Raw genomic sequence first — 16,654 nt, 5'->3', positions numbered from 1 at the left:
GTACTATTCGTACAATCTTTAAGTAGTAATCTCCCTCATAGAATGAGATGGATGTATCTGGGATTGTAAGTAATTCAATGTCACAGCAACAACCTATTTTTTACTATTTACTGTTTAATCCAATTTTGAGGCTGTCTGACTCATTGACAACTCTTGGAGGCTTACAAACAAATAAACATGCACTCATGACTTCCCGATTGGACTATTGCAGTGTGCTCTACATGGGGCTGCCCTTGAAGAGCATTTGGAAGCTTCAGCTGGTGCAAAATGTGACAGCGTGGGCAGTTAATGGTGCCAGTTATTTGTGTGAGCTGCATTGGCTACCAGTTTGTTTCTGGGTACAATTCAAGGTGCTGGTAGTTATCTTTATGCCTTATGTGGCTTGGGGCCAGGTTATTTATGGGACTGTCCCTTCCTGGATGTTTCTACCCATCCTATCCAATCCGGCAGGAGGAGCATACTGTGGGTACTGTTGATCATGGAGTGTTAGCTGACGGGGCCCATAGGAGAGCTTTTCTGCCATGGCACCTGCCCTCTGGAACGTCATCCCTCCAGAGATTAGGTTGGCCCCAACTCTGCATGGCCTTGAAGGCCTGCCTGGTTCTGTGCTTGAGCCCAGGGCCCCATGTATGTGGCCAAGCCCATTTCCTGGCTGTGCTGAGGGCTTTTATGATTCTCTGGCTGCTGTGCCTTTTATTTCTCATTTTATTTTTTATTTGTGTATATTTTTATTTGTTTTAATGTTGAGAGCCACGCAGAGTCCTGTACTGAGAGGGGCAGCTATATCAATTGATTTAATAAACAAACAAGTTAAGAACCTCAGTGCATATAAAAAAGAGAATATGGCCAACCAGAAGAATAAACACCCAAACTTAAACCAGACAAAACTAAGCTATATTAAAAGGGAATTTACAAACACCCTGACCCAAGGCTTGTGGGAAGAACCAGGTTTTTAATAATTTCCAGAACGTCATAACAGTGAGAGCTGCACAAATCTCAGGGGTGGGGTGGGGATGTATCATTTTAGAGGGCAGGTACTGCAACTGATAGGTTTGATGGACACTAACCCTAATCTGGAATACTCTTTCAGGCTGCAACTGCTAATTGTACTGTATTGTAACTATAGGTAGTCCTTGACCTACATTGTACTATAGGTAGTCCTTGACCTATATTGTACTATAAGTAGTCCTTGACCTACAACCATTTGTGCAGTGACCGTTCAAAGTTACAACGGCACTGATCGAATGGTGGTTATGACTGGTCCTCGGAGTTCCAGCCATCCCAGCACTTCTGCAGTCATGTGATTACAATCTGGGTGCTTAACAACTGGCTCACACTTACTACTGGTTGCAGCGCCTTGTGATTATGTGATTGTCATTTGCAACCTTCCCTGCTGGCAGGGAAGCTGGCAGAGAAGGTCACAAGTCACTGGAATAAGTCTCCCCCACCTGCACATCCTCCCCCAGCCTCTCTGTGCTTGCACCTCCCTCACACCTCCTCGCACCCTCACGTACCCTCCTTGACCCTCATGTGCCTCTCCTGCACCCTTGCGCACCCTCATGCACCTTTGCCATACCTCCCCCACACCCTCATTTGCACCCTTGCATACCCTCCCCAAGCCTCGCTGCACCTTTCCTGCATCCTCCCTGACCCTCAGCACACCCTCATGTACCCTCCCCACACCTCACTGTGCCTCGCCATACTCCCTTGCACCCTCATGCACCCTTTCCAAGCCTCACACACCTTTCCCTACCCTCACTACATCTCCCTCACACTCTTGCACACACCCTCACACCCTCGCTGCACCTGCCTTGCAGCCCTGCACCCCCTCCCTGAGCCTTGCCACACCTCCCACACACCCTCCCACAGCCCCTTGCACCCTCCCCCACCCAGCAGCAGCCACTTGCCTGCCTGCCAGCCTGCTTGTGAGCCGCCTGAGATTTGCAACTTCCTGCTGGCTTCCCCACTGACTTGGTTGTGGGAAGCCAGCAGGAAGTTGCCTCACCTAACGACTGTGGGATTTGATTAATGACAGCAACCGGGACTGCTGGAATTGCCGTCGCTTAGTGATGCAGTCACGCTTTATCACCATATTGCTTAGCGACGGAAATTCTGGTCCCAGTTGCTGCCATAAGTCGAGGACTACCTGTATGTGGGTCCTTTGGGGCTAGTGTGAAATGTAACTTGTGAAGATGTTGATTGCAAAAGTATGTGCTTTAGTTAAAAACACAGTACAATCAATTTAGCAAACATATGCTTAGATACACATAGCCAACATTCACCCAAATAGTTGTAACAAAAGCAAATTAATTCAAACAGTTGTCCAGAGAAGGATATGCAAATTTTGCTTTCAACTTTATAGTAAGGATTTTGGCAATAGGATAACAACAGCAAAGAGCAAGTTGGAATTTTAGCTTGAAGTCACAGTCATGCAAGTAACAATACTAATAAAAGTAATACTAGGTATGTAGAATTTGATTCCCCATTTCCTTACAACTTGGTCACTTTATCTGTTTCAGCCACCTTATTCAAGGTGATTACAGCTTCTAAGTATCAAATTATTACATGTTTTTTAGTTATAATGACCAGCAAATCCACTCTATCCTTGAGATTCTTCATCAATGATAACTCTACTTTTACAGGGCTAAATCAAACTGTTCATGTAGTTTACACGATTACTGCCAATTGTAAGAGATTATGAAAGTTGTTCAAAAAGTCTGGAGTGTGCCAGATAAGTTGCTACAGTTATTATATTATTTATTGGCTGCACACTTCATATCATTTCCTGTATACTTGCAACATTTAAGCTGTAATTTAGAAACATTGAACAAAATTGGTTTGTAGAAATCAGTTCCTAGATGTTTTGTCCTTGAGATTTGTCTGCACAGATTATATATTCTTCCTTTAGACTTTTAAATCTATAGCAGTTGAACAATTGTTGGACAATGTGAAACATATTTCACATAATCTGGTTTCTGAAAATAGTGAGCAATATTATCAGTTTAGTATCTGTTTGGCCATGTAAGCTCTATTTGGCCAATCTAGTTGCCCTCCAGAGATGTGGACTTCATCTCCCAGAATCTCCTAACCAACATGTCGATTGCTGAGAATTCTGCAAGTGGATATTTACATCTTTGGAGGGTGTTCATTAGGAAAACCTAATGTGTGCATAACTTAAATATTTGAATGGAGATGTGTTAATTTAACAATTCTTCATTCTGGTTTTTCAGCTACATTAGTCATGTTTTGTACTTCTTAAGAAAGAGTTTTGTTATGTCAAGAAATCAAATACATGCTCATGTGCCTTTTTTTAAAAGGTTTTCCATGATGTTGCTTATAAAGCCAAAGACAGAAATGATCTGCTATCTGGAATTGATGAATTTTTAGATCAAGTGACCGTTCTTCCTCCAGGCGAGTGGGATCCATCTATAAGAATTGAACCACCCAAGAGTGTTCCTTCTCAGGTAAGTTCTTCTGCAAATGAAGACACCTTTAAAAATGTATAATGGTATGGTAAGTGTGTGCAAGACTATATCACAAACCTGAAAAATAATTTTGCAATGAGTTAACAAAATGATGAAATGATGAGATCAAATTCATAGTATTGTTTTTATCCTATAAAAAGTGATTCAAAAAGAAAAGAAAAAAAATCACCCTGAAACTTTTACAGCTTTCAGATAATTTCTTGAACAGGAGTTATGGCATATCCACAGCTTGATATAAACTTTACTATACCTAATACAGATAATAATACAGATAAATCAATTGTCCAGATACAATTGATTTAAACAAGTTATTATTAAAACAATATTGTGTTAATTGGTGGAAATGATTTCTGAGTTGAGAGTTAATATTAGATTAGCATTTTAAAAGTCAAATTGTGGTTTTGAAGAAACACTGTATTATATGGTTAGCCTAGAAGACTATTATAGATGTGAAAAAGAGCTTGAAATTATGCTTGTTATTGTAGTGTGGCTTTGAGAGTGGCATGGTGTAGTAGCTAAAATGCTGGACTAGAAATGGGGATACCCAGGTTTTAGTTATCCTTAGGCATAGAATCCATCTGGGTGACTATGGGCCAGTTATTCCTTCCCAGCCCTAATTATTGTCAGACTGAGACAAGTTGGCTGAAAAACAAAACCCTTCATCAGATCATGTATTGGTAGCTTCATTATATGAACTAGATAAAGCACAATGCAAAACAAGCAGACCTTGCAACTAAGAGGGACAAATACTAAGAATAATAACAACTGTAGTGTGACGTAAAGGCAAAACTCATTTAACAGATTAATGTTAAATGCAGGAGAAGAGGAAGATTCCTAAGTTTCCAAATGGAGCTGCTTCTCCTGGAGAACCCCTTAATGAAGAAGGTCATCATGCTGGACCTGAACTACAGAGAACTGGAAGGTGTGTAGATTTTACTTTAGTTATAACAATATCGATGTAAAAATCTGAATTATTGCTGCTTTAAAAATTTGCAAAATGTCATGGATTAAAATTTGTACATGAGTATGTTTGATTCCTAGCCAATGGTCTATTTTAGTCTCTTAGTGCAGTAGAAGTATTCTTTAGTAGACTCTAGGGACTATGGTGAAGTTTTAACACAATATCTGAAACCATATTATGAAGATAAAGATAGCTTGAAGCCAAAAATTGTCTATGGGAAGCTAGATATTCAAAATATTGCAGTAAAGAAAACTTATAAAGATTTCTCACATATGAAAATTGTATAGATGTCCTGTAAGTTCCCAGTCTTGGCATTTACAGCAGGGAAAAGCTTTGAAGAAGGATAAGAGTATCTTGAAATAATATCTTTGTTAAGCTGATTTGTACTGAAATGTCTTCATATGGAAAATCCTTATGAATATTCAGTTGCCTCAAATTTAAAGATAGCTAAATTTTAACTAAATGCTATAGTTAAAGGAGAGATAACCCTGACAAGTGGAAGATTTAAAATTTTAATTTCTCTCAAAAGTTGTTCATCTTCCTCAGCACAAATAGCTGTCGTGTTTTTTTTTTCATTCTCACTTAGTTGCAAGCATAAATATAATGGACATTGTAATTCATCTTTTTTGTAGATTAAACTGGTTTTCTTTCTAAGAATATTTTTTAATTGCAAGGTTAATTCTTTCAGTATCTTATAAACAGTGAAACGATGCTATCAAATACTTGCAGCTAGCTTCCTCTTTCTTTAAAAATATAAATAATATTTAATATCAAGATTGTACGTCTATTTTAAAATTATTCAAGGCATATACTACTACTCACTGCAACCAGTATGCATGCACAGAACTTGGTACTGAGTGCAGAAGTTGATGTCCTGAAAATGTTTTCATTTAAAACAAGCACCTGAGACTAACAATAGGTACTTTACAATTAAAATACATAAATCAGAATATCAATTCACTCTACTGAAAATGTATAGATGAAATTGGTATGTTTGCATCTGTATTGTCAATAGGTTTGGAGTATAAGGCTAATTTATGCTAAAAATCTGCACTGTCAGTCTTGTGTGTCCCATAATTTTAAACATTCTGGAGTCCTATAGAGTACAGTTTGATGAGTTTCATCTCACCTATTTAGGCTTTTTGGTGGTTTGATACTTGACATCAAAAGGAAAACATCTTTTTTCTTGAGTGACTTCAAGGATGCATTAAGTCTGCAGTGTCTGGCCTCGATTCTTTTCCTATACTGTGCCTGTATGTCTCCTGTAATCACTTTTGGAGGGCTCCTTGGAGAAGCTACAGAAGGCAGAATAGTGAGTACAAAGAATGGTAGTAGCCAGGATTTTAGCTTTTCAGAGGCAAGTGACTGTGTTCATTTGTCTCCTTTATTTCTACTTTTATTTGAAGACTTTTATCAACATCATTTTGACTAGCCCTGCCCAATAATACATGTTTCTCAAATATGTGGAAAAAATGGAGAACAGGAGAAGATGCACAGTTAAGGTAAAAATTATCCTGCCTTGATGAACCTGTTTCATGATCTGAGAAACAACTTTCTTGTGTTTGTTTTTAAAAGGCCTTAAGCTAGTATTGGAAAAAAAAAATTTATTCCCTCTTCAGAATATACTCAAGAGTGCTAATTCAGAGATCTTGTTTGTCTTGTGAAATAATAAAACCATGAAAAGAATATGCTTTTAAAATGTTTTGGAAATAAAAATTCAGCATTCTGTGCTAAACTAAATGTCATGTACACATGCATGTAATAAAATTCAAATGGATCTCTTTGTTAGAGAAAAGCTATTTCAGAAAGTGATGATTTGGAACAATGATATGGTGAGAAAATCCTTTTTCTGTGATAAATGACTTCAGTGTAAAAACCATTTACTACCATCTTTCCTTCCCCACCAACCCAAGTCCAGGCTTGAATGTTCCTGGAGATATAGCAGTGGAGAAGAGATGGCAGAAAAATGGTAAAATGTCCTTTCTTACAGGTTCTCCATGCAGAATAATTCTCTTAAATTTGCTTTTCTCTACAAGAAATAATTGGATTTGAATGCATGTATGCAACACCTAGTTTGGTTTTCAAATATTTTTCTGTTGCCAGAGGAAAAATATATTTCTAAGAAAAAAATGAGTGTGAACTCTAAGCAGTTTTGTCACCTTAACTATCATATTTTCATGATGATTTCAAGTATATCAGCTATCATAACAGTTGATTTATCACAGCTTTCAAATTAATGGAAATAATTGAATATATATGTTATTTGTGCTCAACATATTAGTTTGTGTTTGGCACTTGTGAAACTACTTTTTTAAAGGAGTTATGGCATACTAATAGGTCAATGCAAATGTATTCTTCAGAGCATGGGGTGGGAAACCTATGGCTTGTGAGTCAAATGTTGCCCTGAATTGCACTTTTGTCATCTCTACAGCATTCTCAGTTTGCTTTGCTGAAATTTGGCAGCAGAACAACAGATTTTTGGCTGTGGGACTTTTCACATGTTGGGGGCAAAAATAAGTGACCACTTAGTTATGGTCAGCCTCCATGAGGCTTAATGAATACATTTGCTTAATGAGTACATTCCAAACTCCCAAAGAAGGTGTAAAATTTGCCTCTGTTCATTACATTATTGTCATGCCCCCCTGCGGTCTTTGGAAATGGATAGCTTTTATAAATAAAAAAGTGCAGCTCCCTCCTACAAAAAGGTTACCCACCCTTATTTTAGAAGGAAAAATATGCATGTTTGTAATCCTCAAATTTATTTTCATATATATGGAAAAGTTAACTTTGTTTTCCAGGACAATATCAATACTTTGAATTTTACTAAATCTGTTATATACTTGAACACCTTTATATGTTTCATTAAATTATCCTGGTTTCAAAAACACAAAAACAATCTCCCCTTTCAACTTGCTTGTGGACAGCTAATTTTCTATAATACAATACATCCTGGTAATGTGATATCCAGAGTCTGTGACTACTGTACTTAGATTACTACCCATAGTATTGGTGCTAAAATACTAGTTTAACTGTATGTCATCAAGCAACTGATTTTAAAATGTCAATTTCCTTTGTGTACATTGAAAAATACCTTATATTGTATTTTCTAGCTGTCTGGAGTTGTTTGCTGCCTTCAGTGGCTTGGTGTGCATAAGTACTTTAGTTCTTGCACATGTGTTTAAACATAGTAACCTAAGGAACATGCTTGAATTCACATCATTTCCTCATATCTCCAAAGCTGTCATTTCTACAATATGCCTGCCCCAAATACCTAAGGTTAATGCACTGATCAGCTCAAAGACTAAATTGTGTGTAACTTTTGAAGAATGATTTTATATGCTAAGGGTAACCCATGACATTATGCTGGTTGTACCCAATTTTAGCTTAGCTCTCCCACTGACCCTTATGTTTCTGTGATTATTGATTATTTTTAGTGTACAGTATCAACCTATATTATATTTGCCCAGTAAGTATCTTCATTGATCTTAGATACTATGCAGTGAATCAGAGTAATTAAAACTTAGGTTGTTTGTTTGTATATTTTAAATTACTTTTGGTATTTTAAAACACATAGCAACATAATTTAAGTCTTCTGATTCTCTATGAGTGGCCTATACAGAAAATACTCTATTAAAGGACATTAATAAATGGGAAGACAGTTTCTGGACATCTATGGAACACTGTAACTGAGAAAATGCATTACTGGATAAGACTGACTTTCTGATCTGTTTATTATTTCCATTGTCTGTTTATTTCTTTTAAATATTAAATCATCATTGCTCTGTTGCATCCAGTCAGTTTTTGATTTCCATGATTGATTTTTTTTTTAATACAAACATGCCCAGCTTGGGTAAAGGTTTGTTGAAAACATGCTTTATTTATACAGGAAAAGTTATCCTTGTTTTCCTACTTTAATTAGATTTGGTATATTACAAGTATTGTAACATCCTTTTTTTTTTCCTTTAATGTGCCAAAATGAATAACTTTTCCTTAGGTTTTTATATATATTTACAGTTTAATTGAACCATTTCAGACTGAACACTTTATTGCTAATCTACAATGTGAAATAAAATGTATTTAGCCAATAATGTTTCTAATATTCTAACTCTTGTTGCTATTAACTAATATATGAAAAGACACATTAGTAAATGTTTAATCTTATCTTCAGTGAATCACAGGATTTTTTTCCTCCCTCCAGAGTGCAATAGAGTCTTTATTTGGAGCATCATTAACTGGGATTGCCTATTCACTTTTTGCTGGGCAACCTCTGACAATATTGGGCAGCACAGGACCAGTACTAGTATTTGAAAAAATATTGTTTAAATTCTGCAAGTAAGTACATTTTTCATTCTCAAAAACTCAGTTTATTCTAATAGTTTCATTTTATCTAAGGCACACCTAAGTAAAGATTTCAAACAGATCTAATATTGCATGACTTAATTTAGCAAGACATCAATTTTTCGTCTTCAAGGTTGCATCATCAAAGACTTTTAGAGTTGTCCTTAAGGGCAAATAAGGCAAACACTCTAGAACAAAAGTTATTTCATCTTTCCAAGTATTACTTGTTGATTCTCCAGGCATGAAGTTACAGATTAACTTTTTGATTTCATCTCATCAGCAAACCGTCAAGGTACTTCCATTAATAGAATTTAAAAGAATAAATACTAAAAAACAAAGTGCCATCAAGCTGCAGATGGAATTAAATTGTTCTCAGACCAGGGCCATCTATCGGGGAGTGGAGAATGTCAGGAAGATCAAGATGATGTCCATGACTGCATGATTGAAACCCTGCCCCATTTTTGCATGTGTCATGTGTAATACATGTTAAAAAGGGGGAAGAGCTTTGATCACACTGTTGCAGTCATGATCTTGACTTTTTTTTTTTTTAATTCCCCATGGTTGCACTTGTCACACACTAAGTTAGGCTTTCATCTGGCACCAAAGAATTAATAAGCTCTTAAAAGGATGCCAGGAATTAAAAAAGTATATAAGCACTGGAAAAGTTCTAGTTGCCATACATCTCTCAGAAGGCAGTAATGCCCTGAGACCAGCTTCTGCAGCAGATCTGTTATTCCTGATTTTAAAGTTTTACAGTTTAAAATTTCCAATCACTTTATTTCAATTGTTAAAAAGTCATTAAAAATTAAAAGATTAAAAAAAAGAATGAACAAAACCAAAACAACTAGTGTGGCTACTCTTCTGGAAACAAGATAAAATCAATAGCTTGAAATTCATTACTGATGCATAGGTATGTTTATTTGCTTGGGCGGATTCAGTCTTCCTTAAATTATGTTATCTAGTAGTGTGTGTGTGTTTATGTATGTGTGCGTGCATGTGTGTATTATATATATATATATATATATATATAAGTGCATAGTAGAATGCTTTGCAACAGTGAAAATCACTCTTATAAATCACTCTTATAACATATGACTCTATGTTACCTTTTTCAACAGGGATTATGGGCTTTCTTATCTTTCCCTACGAACCAGTATTGGTCTATGGACATCATTTTTATGCATCCTATTAGTAGCAACGGATGCAAGCAGCCTAGTGTGTTACATCACTCGATTTACTGAAGAGGCTTTTGCTGCCCTCATTTGCATAATATTTATATATGAAGCACTGGAAAAGCTGTTTCATTTGGGAGAAGTGTATCCTTTCAATATGCACAACGACCTTGATAAGCTGACATTGTATTCGTAAGTGTGGTTTTTCAGTAAAATATGTGAGAGGGCCATAACAGCTCTTTTACTGTTTTCTTTGACCTTTCCTAGAAATTTTGAGAACCAGATTAATCTGGTAGTTCATCTAAGATAGAATCTAATACATCTGACTAAATTTAAGTCTAGATGCAGCAGAGTTATCCTCTTGTTCTATCATTTCTCTTGCTTATTACTCTTGATACATATTCCAATTATTTGCTTGGATATTTCCCATTCCGCTCCTTTTCTTTGCTTTTTGCCTTTTAATGTTTAATATTGAAAAGAAGGAACATAAGCTTTTATTTTTAGAATGAATCTTGAGCTCTTTATTAAACCAATTTGTTTTTTAATTGTGCTGCATTTCCTATTTTAGGTCATTTCATTATTTCATAACAAACTGTTTTAGTTGCCATTGTTCTGTTTTCAAAATATGAGGATAAATGTTAATATATTCGGTAACAAGATGAGCTGCTGATTCAAATGCTGAATTTTAAATTTGCTAGATGTGTATGTGCTGAGCCTCCAAATCCCAGTAATAAAACTCTGGAGCTATGGATGAAAGCCAACCAATCTCTGGGTACTATACCATGGACCAACCTCACAGTTAAGGTGAATGTCTTGAAAGGTGATGTAGAATTTCATATTGCAGTAATGTAAAAAAGAGAAAGAAGAAGTGGCATCTGACAATCTCTTAATAACGTGGCACACCAGTTGTAATCCCCCCTCCCTTTTTTGGGGGGGGGAATACCGATTGACAATTAGGACTGCCAGTTTGAATTCCTAAATTTTTTAATTGTAAGGTAAACTCATCATACATGTGATCCACAAGTTTTCCATTATTAGAACAGTAGTTAAGACTTATTGGTCTCTTGATATTCAAAGGAATGGCTTCTCCCATTGATTTTCAGTTGTGTTCCTATTTCAGAATTGTGACAGTAAAATTTCAACAGGTGCTTTGCCTTGTCAGGCTTAAGAAGATTTGTAGCATGTATAACAGGGTTGTGTACCAGTTTAGATTCAAAGATGCTTCAGAGCCCAGAGTGTAAGGCTGATTCGTTTTTACCATTGCACTGGAGAATCTATGAGAGTCCAAGCACATACTAGTCAGGTGAAAAAACAAAATCAGTGACATCACAAGAAAAATTTAACTCTGTAAAATTTTGCCCTAAGAAATCATAAGCAGTTTCTTCTTTGCAGATCTCAATTTGAACTGTAATTCAAGAACTGATTGACTGATTATGTGCCATCAACTCAGTGTCCCTTCTTAGCAACCACATAGATTTTCTCCATGACAATTTGTCCCTAACCTGGTCTTTCGGGTCTTCCAGTAATGCACTCGTCACCACTGTAACTGAGTTCATCCACCTTGCTGCTGGTTGTCCTCTTCTTCTCTTTTCTTCCATCTTTCCAAGCATTACAGCTTTTTCCAGAGAGCTAGGCATAATGTGTCCAAAGTGGGATAATTTGAGCGTGGTCATTTGTGCCTTGAGTGAGAATTCTGGGTTGATTTGCTCAATAATCTGTTTGTTTTCTTGGGTGTCCACAGTATTCTCAGGATCTTCTCCAACACCAGAGTTCTAAAGTTTCAATATTCTTTCTATCCTACTTCTTCAAAGTCCGACTTTTGCTTCCATAGACTGTCACTGGAATACCATTGCTTGCACTATTTTGATCTTTGTAGGTATAAACATATCACAGCATTTGAATATCTTTTCCAAGGCCTTCATGGCTGTTGTACTAAGTGCTAGTCTGTGGGGCATTTCTTAACTTCTTGCTCCTTTACTGTTGATGGTTGATCCTAAAATGCAGAAGCTATCTACCACTTCGATAACTTCATTATTGATTCTAAGGCTGGTTGTTCTACCTGTTATTAGTTTAGTCTTCTTTATATTTACTTTTAGTTCCATTTTTTCACTTTGCTCCTTGACGTCTGTTACTAGAAATTGCAGATCCTTTGCATTTTCAGCTATCAGAATACACCATCAGCATAGTACAGGTTCTTGATGGTTCTTCCTCCAATTCTAAAATCATGCTTACCTTTTTCCAATCCAGCTTCCCTAAATACAGTTGCAAGAAAAAGTATGTGAACCTTTTGGAATTTCATGGTGTTCTGGATTAATTTGTCATAAAATGTGATCTGACCGTCATCTAAGTCAAGAATATTGACAAATATAATGTGTCTAAAATAATAACACAAAAACAATTCTGATCCTTCATGTCTTTATTGAGAACAACCATAAAAACCTCATAGTGCTAGTGGAAAAAGTATATGACCCTTGAGTTGACCTCAGAAAAGCTAATTGGAGTCAGGTGTTAGCATACCTGCAGTCTTGTTAAGCCTTGGAGGTGTGGAGTAGAGCTACGTTGACTAATAAAAACCACTCAAACTTTTTGAGTTTGCTCCGCACAAGAAGAATACGCTTATGTGAGCCATGCCTTGCCAAAAAGAGCTTTCAGAGGATCTACAATCAAGAATTGTTGATTTACATAAAGCTGGAAAGGGTTACAAAGTGATTTCAAAGACCTTAGAAATTCACCAGTCTACAATTAGGCAAATGATCTACAAATGGAGACACTTTGGGACTGTGGCTACTCTACCAAGAAGTGGGCACCCAGTCAAAATGACCCAAGAGCACAACGAAGACTCATCAATGAGGTAAAGAAACAACCCTGAGTGACAGCCAAAGATTTGAAGGCATCATTGGACCTGGCTAACATCTGTGTTCATGAGTCTACAGAATGTAAAATATTGAACAAGCAGGGTGTCTATGGCAGGACACCACGAAGGAAGCTGCTGCTTACTACAAAGAACATTGCTGCATGCCTGAAGTTTGCAAAAGAGCACATTGACACTCCACAGCGGTATTGGCAAAATGTTTTGTGGACTGACGAAACAAAGATTGACCTATTTGGAAAAAACACGCAGCACTACATCTGGCATAAAAAGGGCACTGCATATCATCGTGAAAACATCATTCCAACTGTAAAGTATGGTGGAGGAAACATCATGATTTGGGCCTGCTTTGCTGCATCAGGGCCTGGCCAGCTTGCAGTCATTGAGGGGAAGACGAATTCCCAAGTGTATCAAAAAATTCTTCAGGATAATGTGAGAATGTCTGTACATCAGCTGAAACTCTGTAGAAGTTGGGTGATGCAACAGGACAATGACCCAAAACACCAGAGCAAGTCCACAACAGAATGGCTTCAGAAAAACAAAATCCACCTTTTGGAGTGGCCAAGTCGGAGCCCAGACCTCAACCCAATAGAGACGCTATGGAATGACTTGAAGAGAGCCATACACATGAGATGTCCAAAGAATATGACAGAGCTAAAGCAGTTCTTCCAGGAAGAATGGGCTAAAATCCCTCCTGAACGATGTGCAGGTCTGATCCACAGCTACAGGAAACGCCTGGTTGAGGTTATTGCTGCTGGGAGTGGGGGGGGGGGGGTCAACCAGTTATTGATTCCAAGGGTTCACTTACTTTTTCCACTAGCATTTTGAATGTTGAATGAGTGTGTTCAATAAAGACATGAAGGATCAGAATTGTTTTTGTGTGATTATTTTAGGCACATTATATTTGTCAATACTCTTGACTTAGATGACGGTCAGATCACATTTTATGACAAATTAATGCAGAACACCATGAAATTCTAAAAGGTTCACATACTTTTTCTTGCAACTGTATATATTCAGATTGAATAAATATGGGGAGAGTACAGGTACTCCACAATTTATGACGGCAATTGGGACTAGAATTTCCATCACTAAGCGATGCAGTTGTAAAGCGAGACGTCACGTGACTGCATCACTTAGCGACCGTAATCCCGACATTCCCAGTTGCCATCATTAACCAAGAATCACAGGTTGTTAAGTGAAGGGAATTCCAGATAAGGATCATGGGGTGCCTCAGAAGGGTGGGGGAGGCCCTGGGAGGCCCAGCGCTGGCCACACACAAATTGGGGTGCTGCAGTGTGGCACAAAGCTGCAACTGCCCCTGGAAGCTTCAGCTGCCCTGGCCCAGCTCAGCAGTGCTTACAACTACAGGGGTGCTGCAACTCCCCCCCACCTATTCCCCCCCATCTATGCCCTTTTGGCTGCCCTGCACTGCGGCACTCATCGGCAGCGCTGGGGCTTCCACCACCCCCAGGTCTCTACTTCAGCTCCAGTGCTGCTGCTGCCACTGAGAAATGCCACTCAAGTCCCACACCACAGCCAGCCACCACTGCACAAACCCCAGTTGCCCCCGCCACCCTGCACTCCACAGGCTTTGCCATGCCCAGTTGACCTTCGCCATTTTCCTTGCGAGAATGGGTGTGCTATTTGGAGAAGGAATGGGGCTCATGATTTGGAGAATGAGGGTTTCTGAAGCACTGTGAGAATGGGGCGCCTGCTGTTTTCCAAATAGCACTCCTGTTCTTGCAAGACCTGGGGAAGACCAGAAGGTTTCCAAAGGATTGCAAGAATGGGGCGTGCAATTTGGAGAAGGAATGGGGTGCGTGATTTGGAGAAGGAATGGCATGAGCAGCTTGCAGAATGGTGCAAGCAGCCTTGGGAAGAAGGCCTGGTGCAGCCAGCAGCTGCCTCACATACAGTAGGGTCAGGCTGGATGCATCTCGTCAGCAGTGGGAGGAAAACAGCGATGGTCAGCTGGGCATGGCAGAACCTGTGGCTGGCCATGGTGTGGGGCTTGAGGTGGCATTTCTCAGTGGCAGCAGCGACACTGGGGCTGAAGTAGAGGCCTGGGGGTGGGGGCAGCTGGCTGAGACTGCTAAAGGCCCTGGACCTCAACTTCAGCCCCGGTGCTGCTGCAGCCAAGTGCCACTGTGCAGGGCAGCCAAAAGGGCATACATTGGGGGTGGGGGGGAAGATGGGAAAGTTGCAGCATCCCTGCAGTTGTAAGTGCGGGTGGGCTGCCAAGCACCCAAATTGTGACCGCGGGGGTGCTGCAATGGCCGTAACTTTGGGCACAGGTCATAAGTCCATTTTTTCAGCACCATCATAATTTTGGTCACTGAATGAATGGTCATAAGTCAAGGATTACCTGCATACAGCCTTGTGTCACTACTTTGCCAACCTGGAGCCACTCTCTTTCACCACGTGCCGTCTGTATGTGTTTCCTGATCTGTATATGGGTTTCTCATGAGGACAATGAGATGTTTTGCAATTCCCATTTTTCTAAGCACATTCCACAACTTGACATGATCAACGTGATGAAAGGCCTTTCTATATTCAATGAAGCACATACTGACTTTTGGGGGTATTTTTTTAGCTTTCTCAATTATCCAGCATGCATCAGCAATACTGTCTCATGTTCCTTGGCCCTTTTTTAAAGCCAGTGTGAACATCTGGCATCTCTCTTTACATGTAGGGCTCTACTCTGCATTGGGTGATCCTAAGCATTATTTTGCTAGCATGGGAAATTAAGGAGATTGTACAATAGTTTGCACACTTTGTTAAGTCTCCTTTTTTTGGTATTGGAATGTAGATTGACTTATTCAAATCTGTTGGCCACTGTGTTGTTCTCCAGATTTGCTGGCATGGCTTGGTTAAAACCTTTACTGATTCTTCATCTGTTGCCTGCCATATTTCTGTGGGTATTCCATGAGTTCCTATAGCTTTCCAACTTGGTAATGACCAGAGTGCTGATCTAACTTCATCTTCTAATACTAGAGGTAAGTAGGGGATATCTTGTAAGTAGGGAATATCTTCTAAGGTATCTTGGATATTGCTATCTGTACTGTACAGAATTACAGTACAGATAATTAGTTATTATCTGTCCATTGATGTCCTTTGGTGTATCAGTTCAATATTGGAATTTCCTTTTGAGTTCAGAGATCTTTTGAAAGAGTTTCCTTGTTCTTCTATGTCTGTTTCCATCTTCAGTGTCTTTACAGATGGTTATGTAATACTGATTCTTGTCTTTTTTAACAGCTCTCTGAAACTCTTTGACAAGTTTCTTCTTGAGATTTTTGTCTTTCTTGGCTTTGGCTTCGCTTACCTTTTTGGCAATTTCACTATTTGTTCTGACATCCAGTTTGCTTTCTTCTGTTTCTTCATCTTTGGCAGTCTCTTTTCACATTCATCCTTAACAACTTCTTTAAGTTCATTCCATAATTCTTCTGGTTCTCCATCAATGAGGTTCAGAACTTCAAAGTGATTCCTTTTGCTTTCCTTGAAAATGCTGGATATATTCAAGATCATATCATGGAAACTGGTTTGCTTTCTTCTTCTTTAGCCTTAACCTGGAGTTTGCACATCAGCAGTTTATGATCTGTTCCACAGTCAGCACCTGCCATGTCTTTGATGCTTTAATAGAGCTCCTTTTAGGAAAAACATAATTAATTTGATTTCTATGGACTCCATCTGGTGATGTCCATGTATAGAGGCATCATTTTGGTTGTTTGAAGGCATGTTACCTGTGAAGAAATTATTAACATGGCAGAAAATAAGAAGTCAGTCTCCTGCTTCATTTCATTTTCCTAAGCCATACAATCCAACTACA

General features: G+C 38.5%; 1 protein-coding gene across 15 annotated transcripts in view; it reads left to right on the top strand.

Moving 5' to 3' along the window:
* The window catches only part of SLC4A7 (solute carrier family 4 member 7), a 103,861-nt gene that overhangs the window by 57,616 nt on the left and 29,591 nt on the right, over positions 1 to 16,654 (top strand). For all 15 annotated transcript variants that reach the window (XR_015797917.1, XR_015797916.1, XM_088150824.1 and 12 more), the window contains 6 exons: positions 3,318 to 3,464; positions 4,304 to 4,407; positions 5,584 to 5,758; positions 8,645 to 8,778; positions 9,903 to 10,148; positions 10,655 to 10,760. Coding sequence is in view for 13 of the 15 variants with exons in the window: in XM_088150824.1 (XP_088006950.1) it covers positions 3,318 to 3,464; positions 4,304 to 4,407; positions 5,584 to 5,758; positions 8,645 to 8,778; positions 9,903 to 10,148; positions 10,655 to 10,760 (912 nt within the window). In the remaining 2 variants the exon portion in view is untranslated. The remainder of the gene's footprint in view (positions 1 to 3,317; positions 3,465 to 4,303; positions 4,408 to 5,583; positions 5,759 to 8,644; positions 8,779 to 9,902; positions 10,149 to 10,654; positions 10,761 to 16,654) is intronic.

Source organism: Python bivittatus, unplaced genomic scaffold (genome assembly GCF_059951505.1).
Source record: "Python bivittatus isolate LINGU-HERP-01145 unplaced genomic scaffold, Pbiv_v1 ctg000610_np1212, whole genome shotgun sequence".
Classification (NCBI taxonomy): Eukaryota; Metazoa; Chordata; class Lepidosauria; order Squamata; family Pythonidae; genus Python; species Python bivittatus.
The sequence above is the reverse complement of the archived record's forward strand: the minus strand, read 5'-3'. Positions and strand labels throughout refer to the sequence as shown.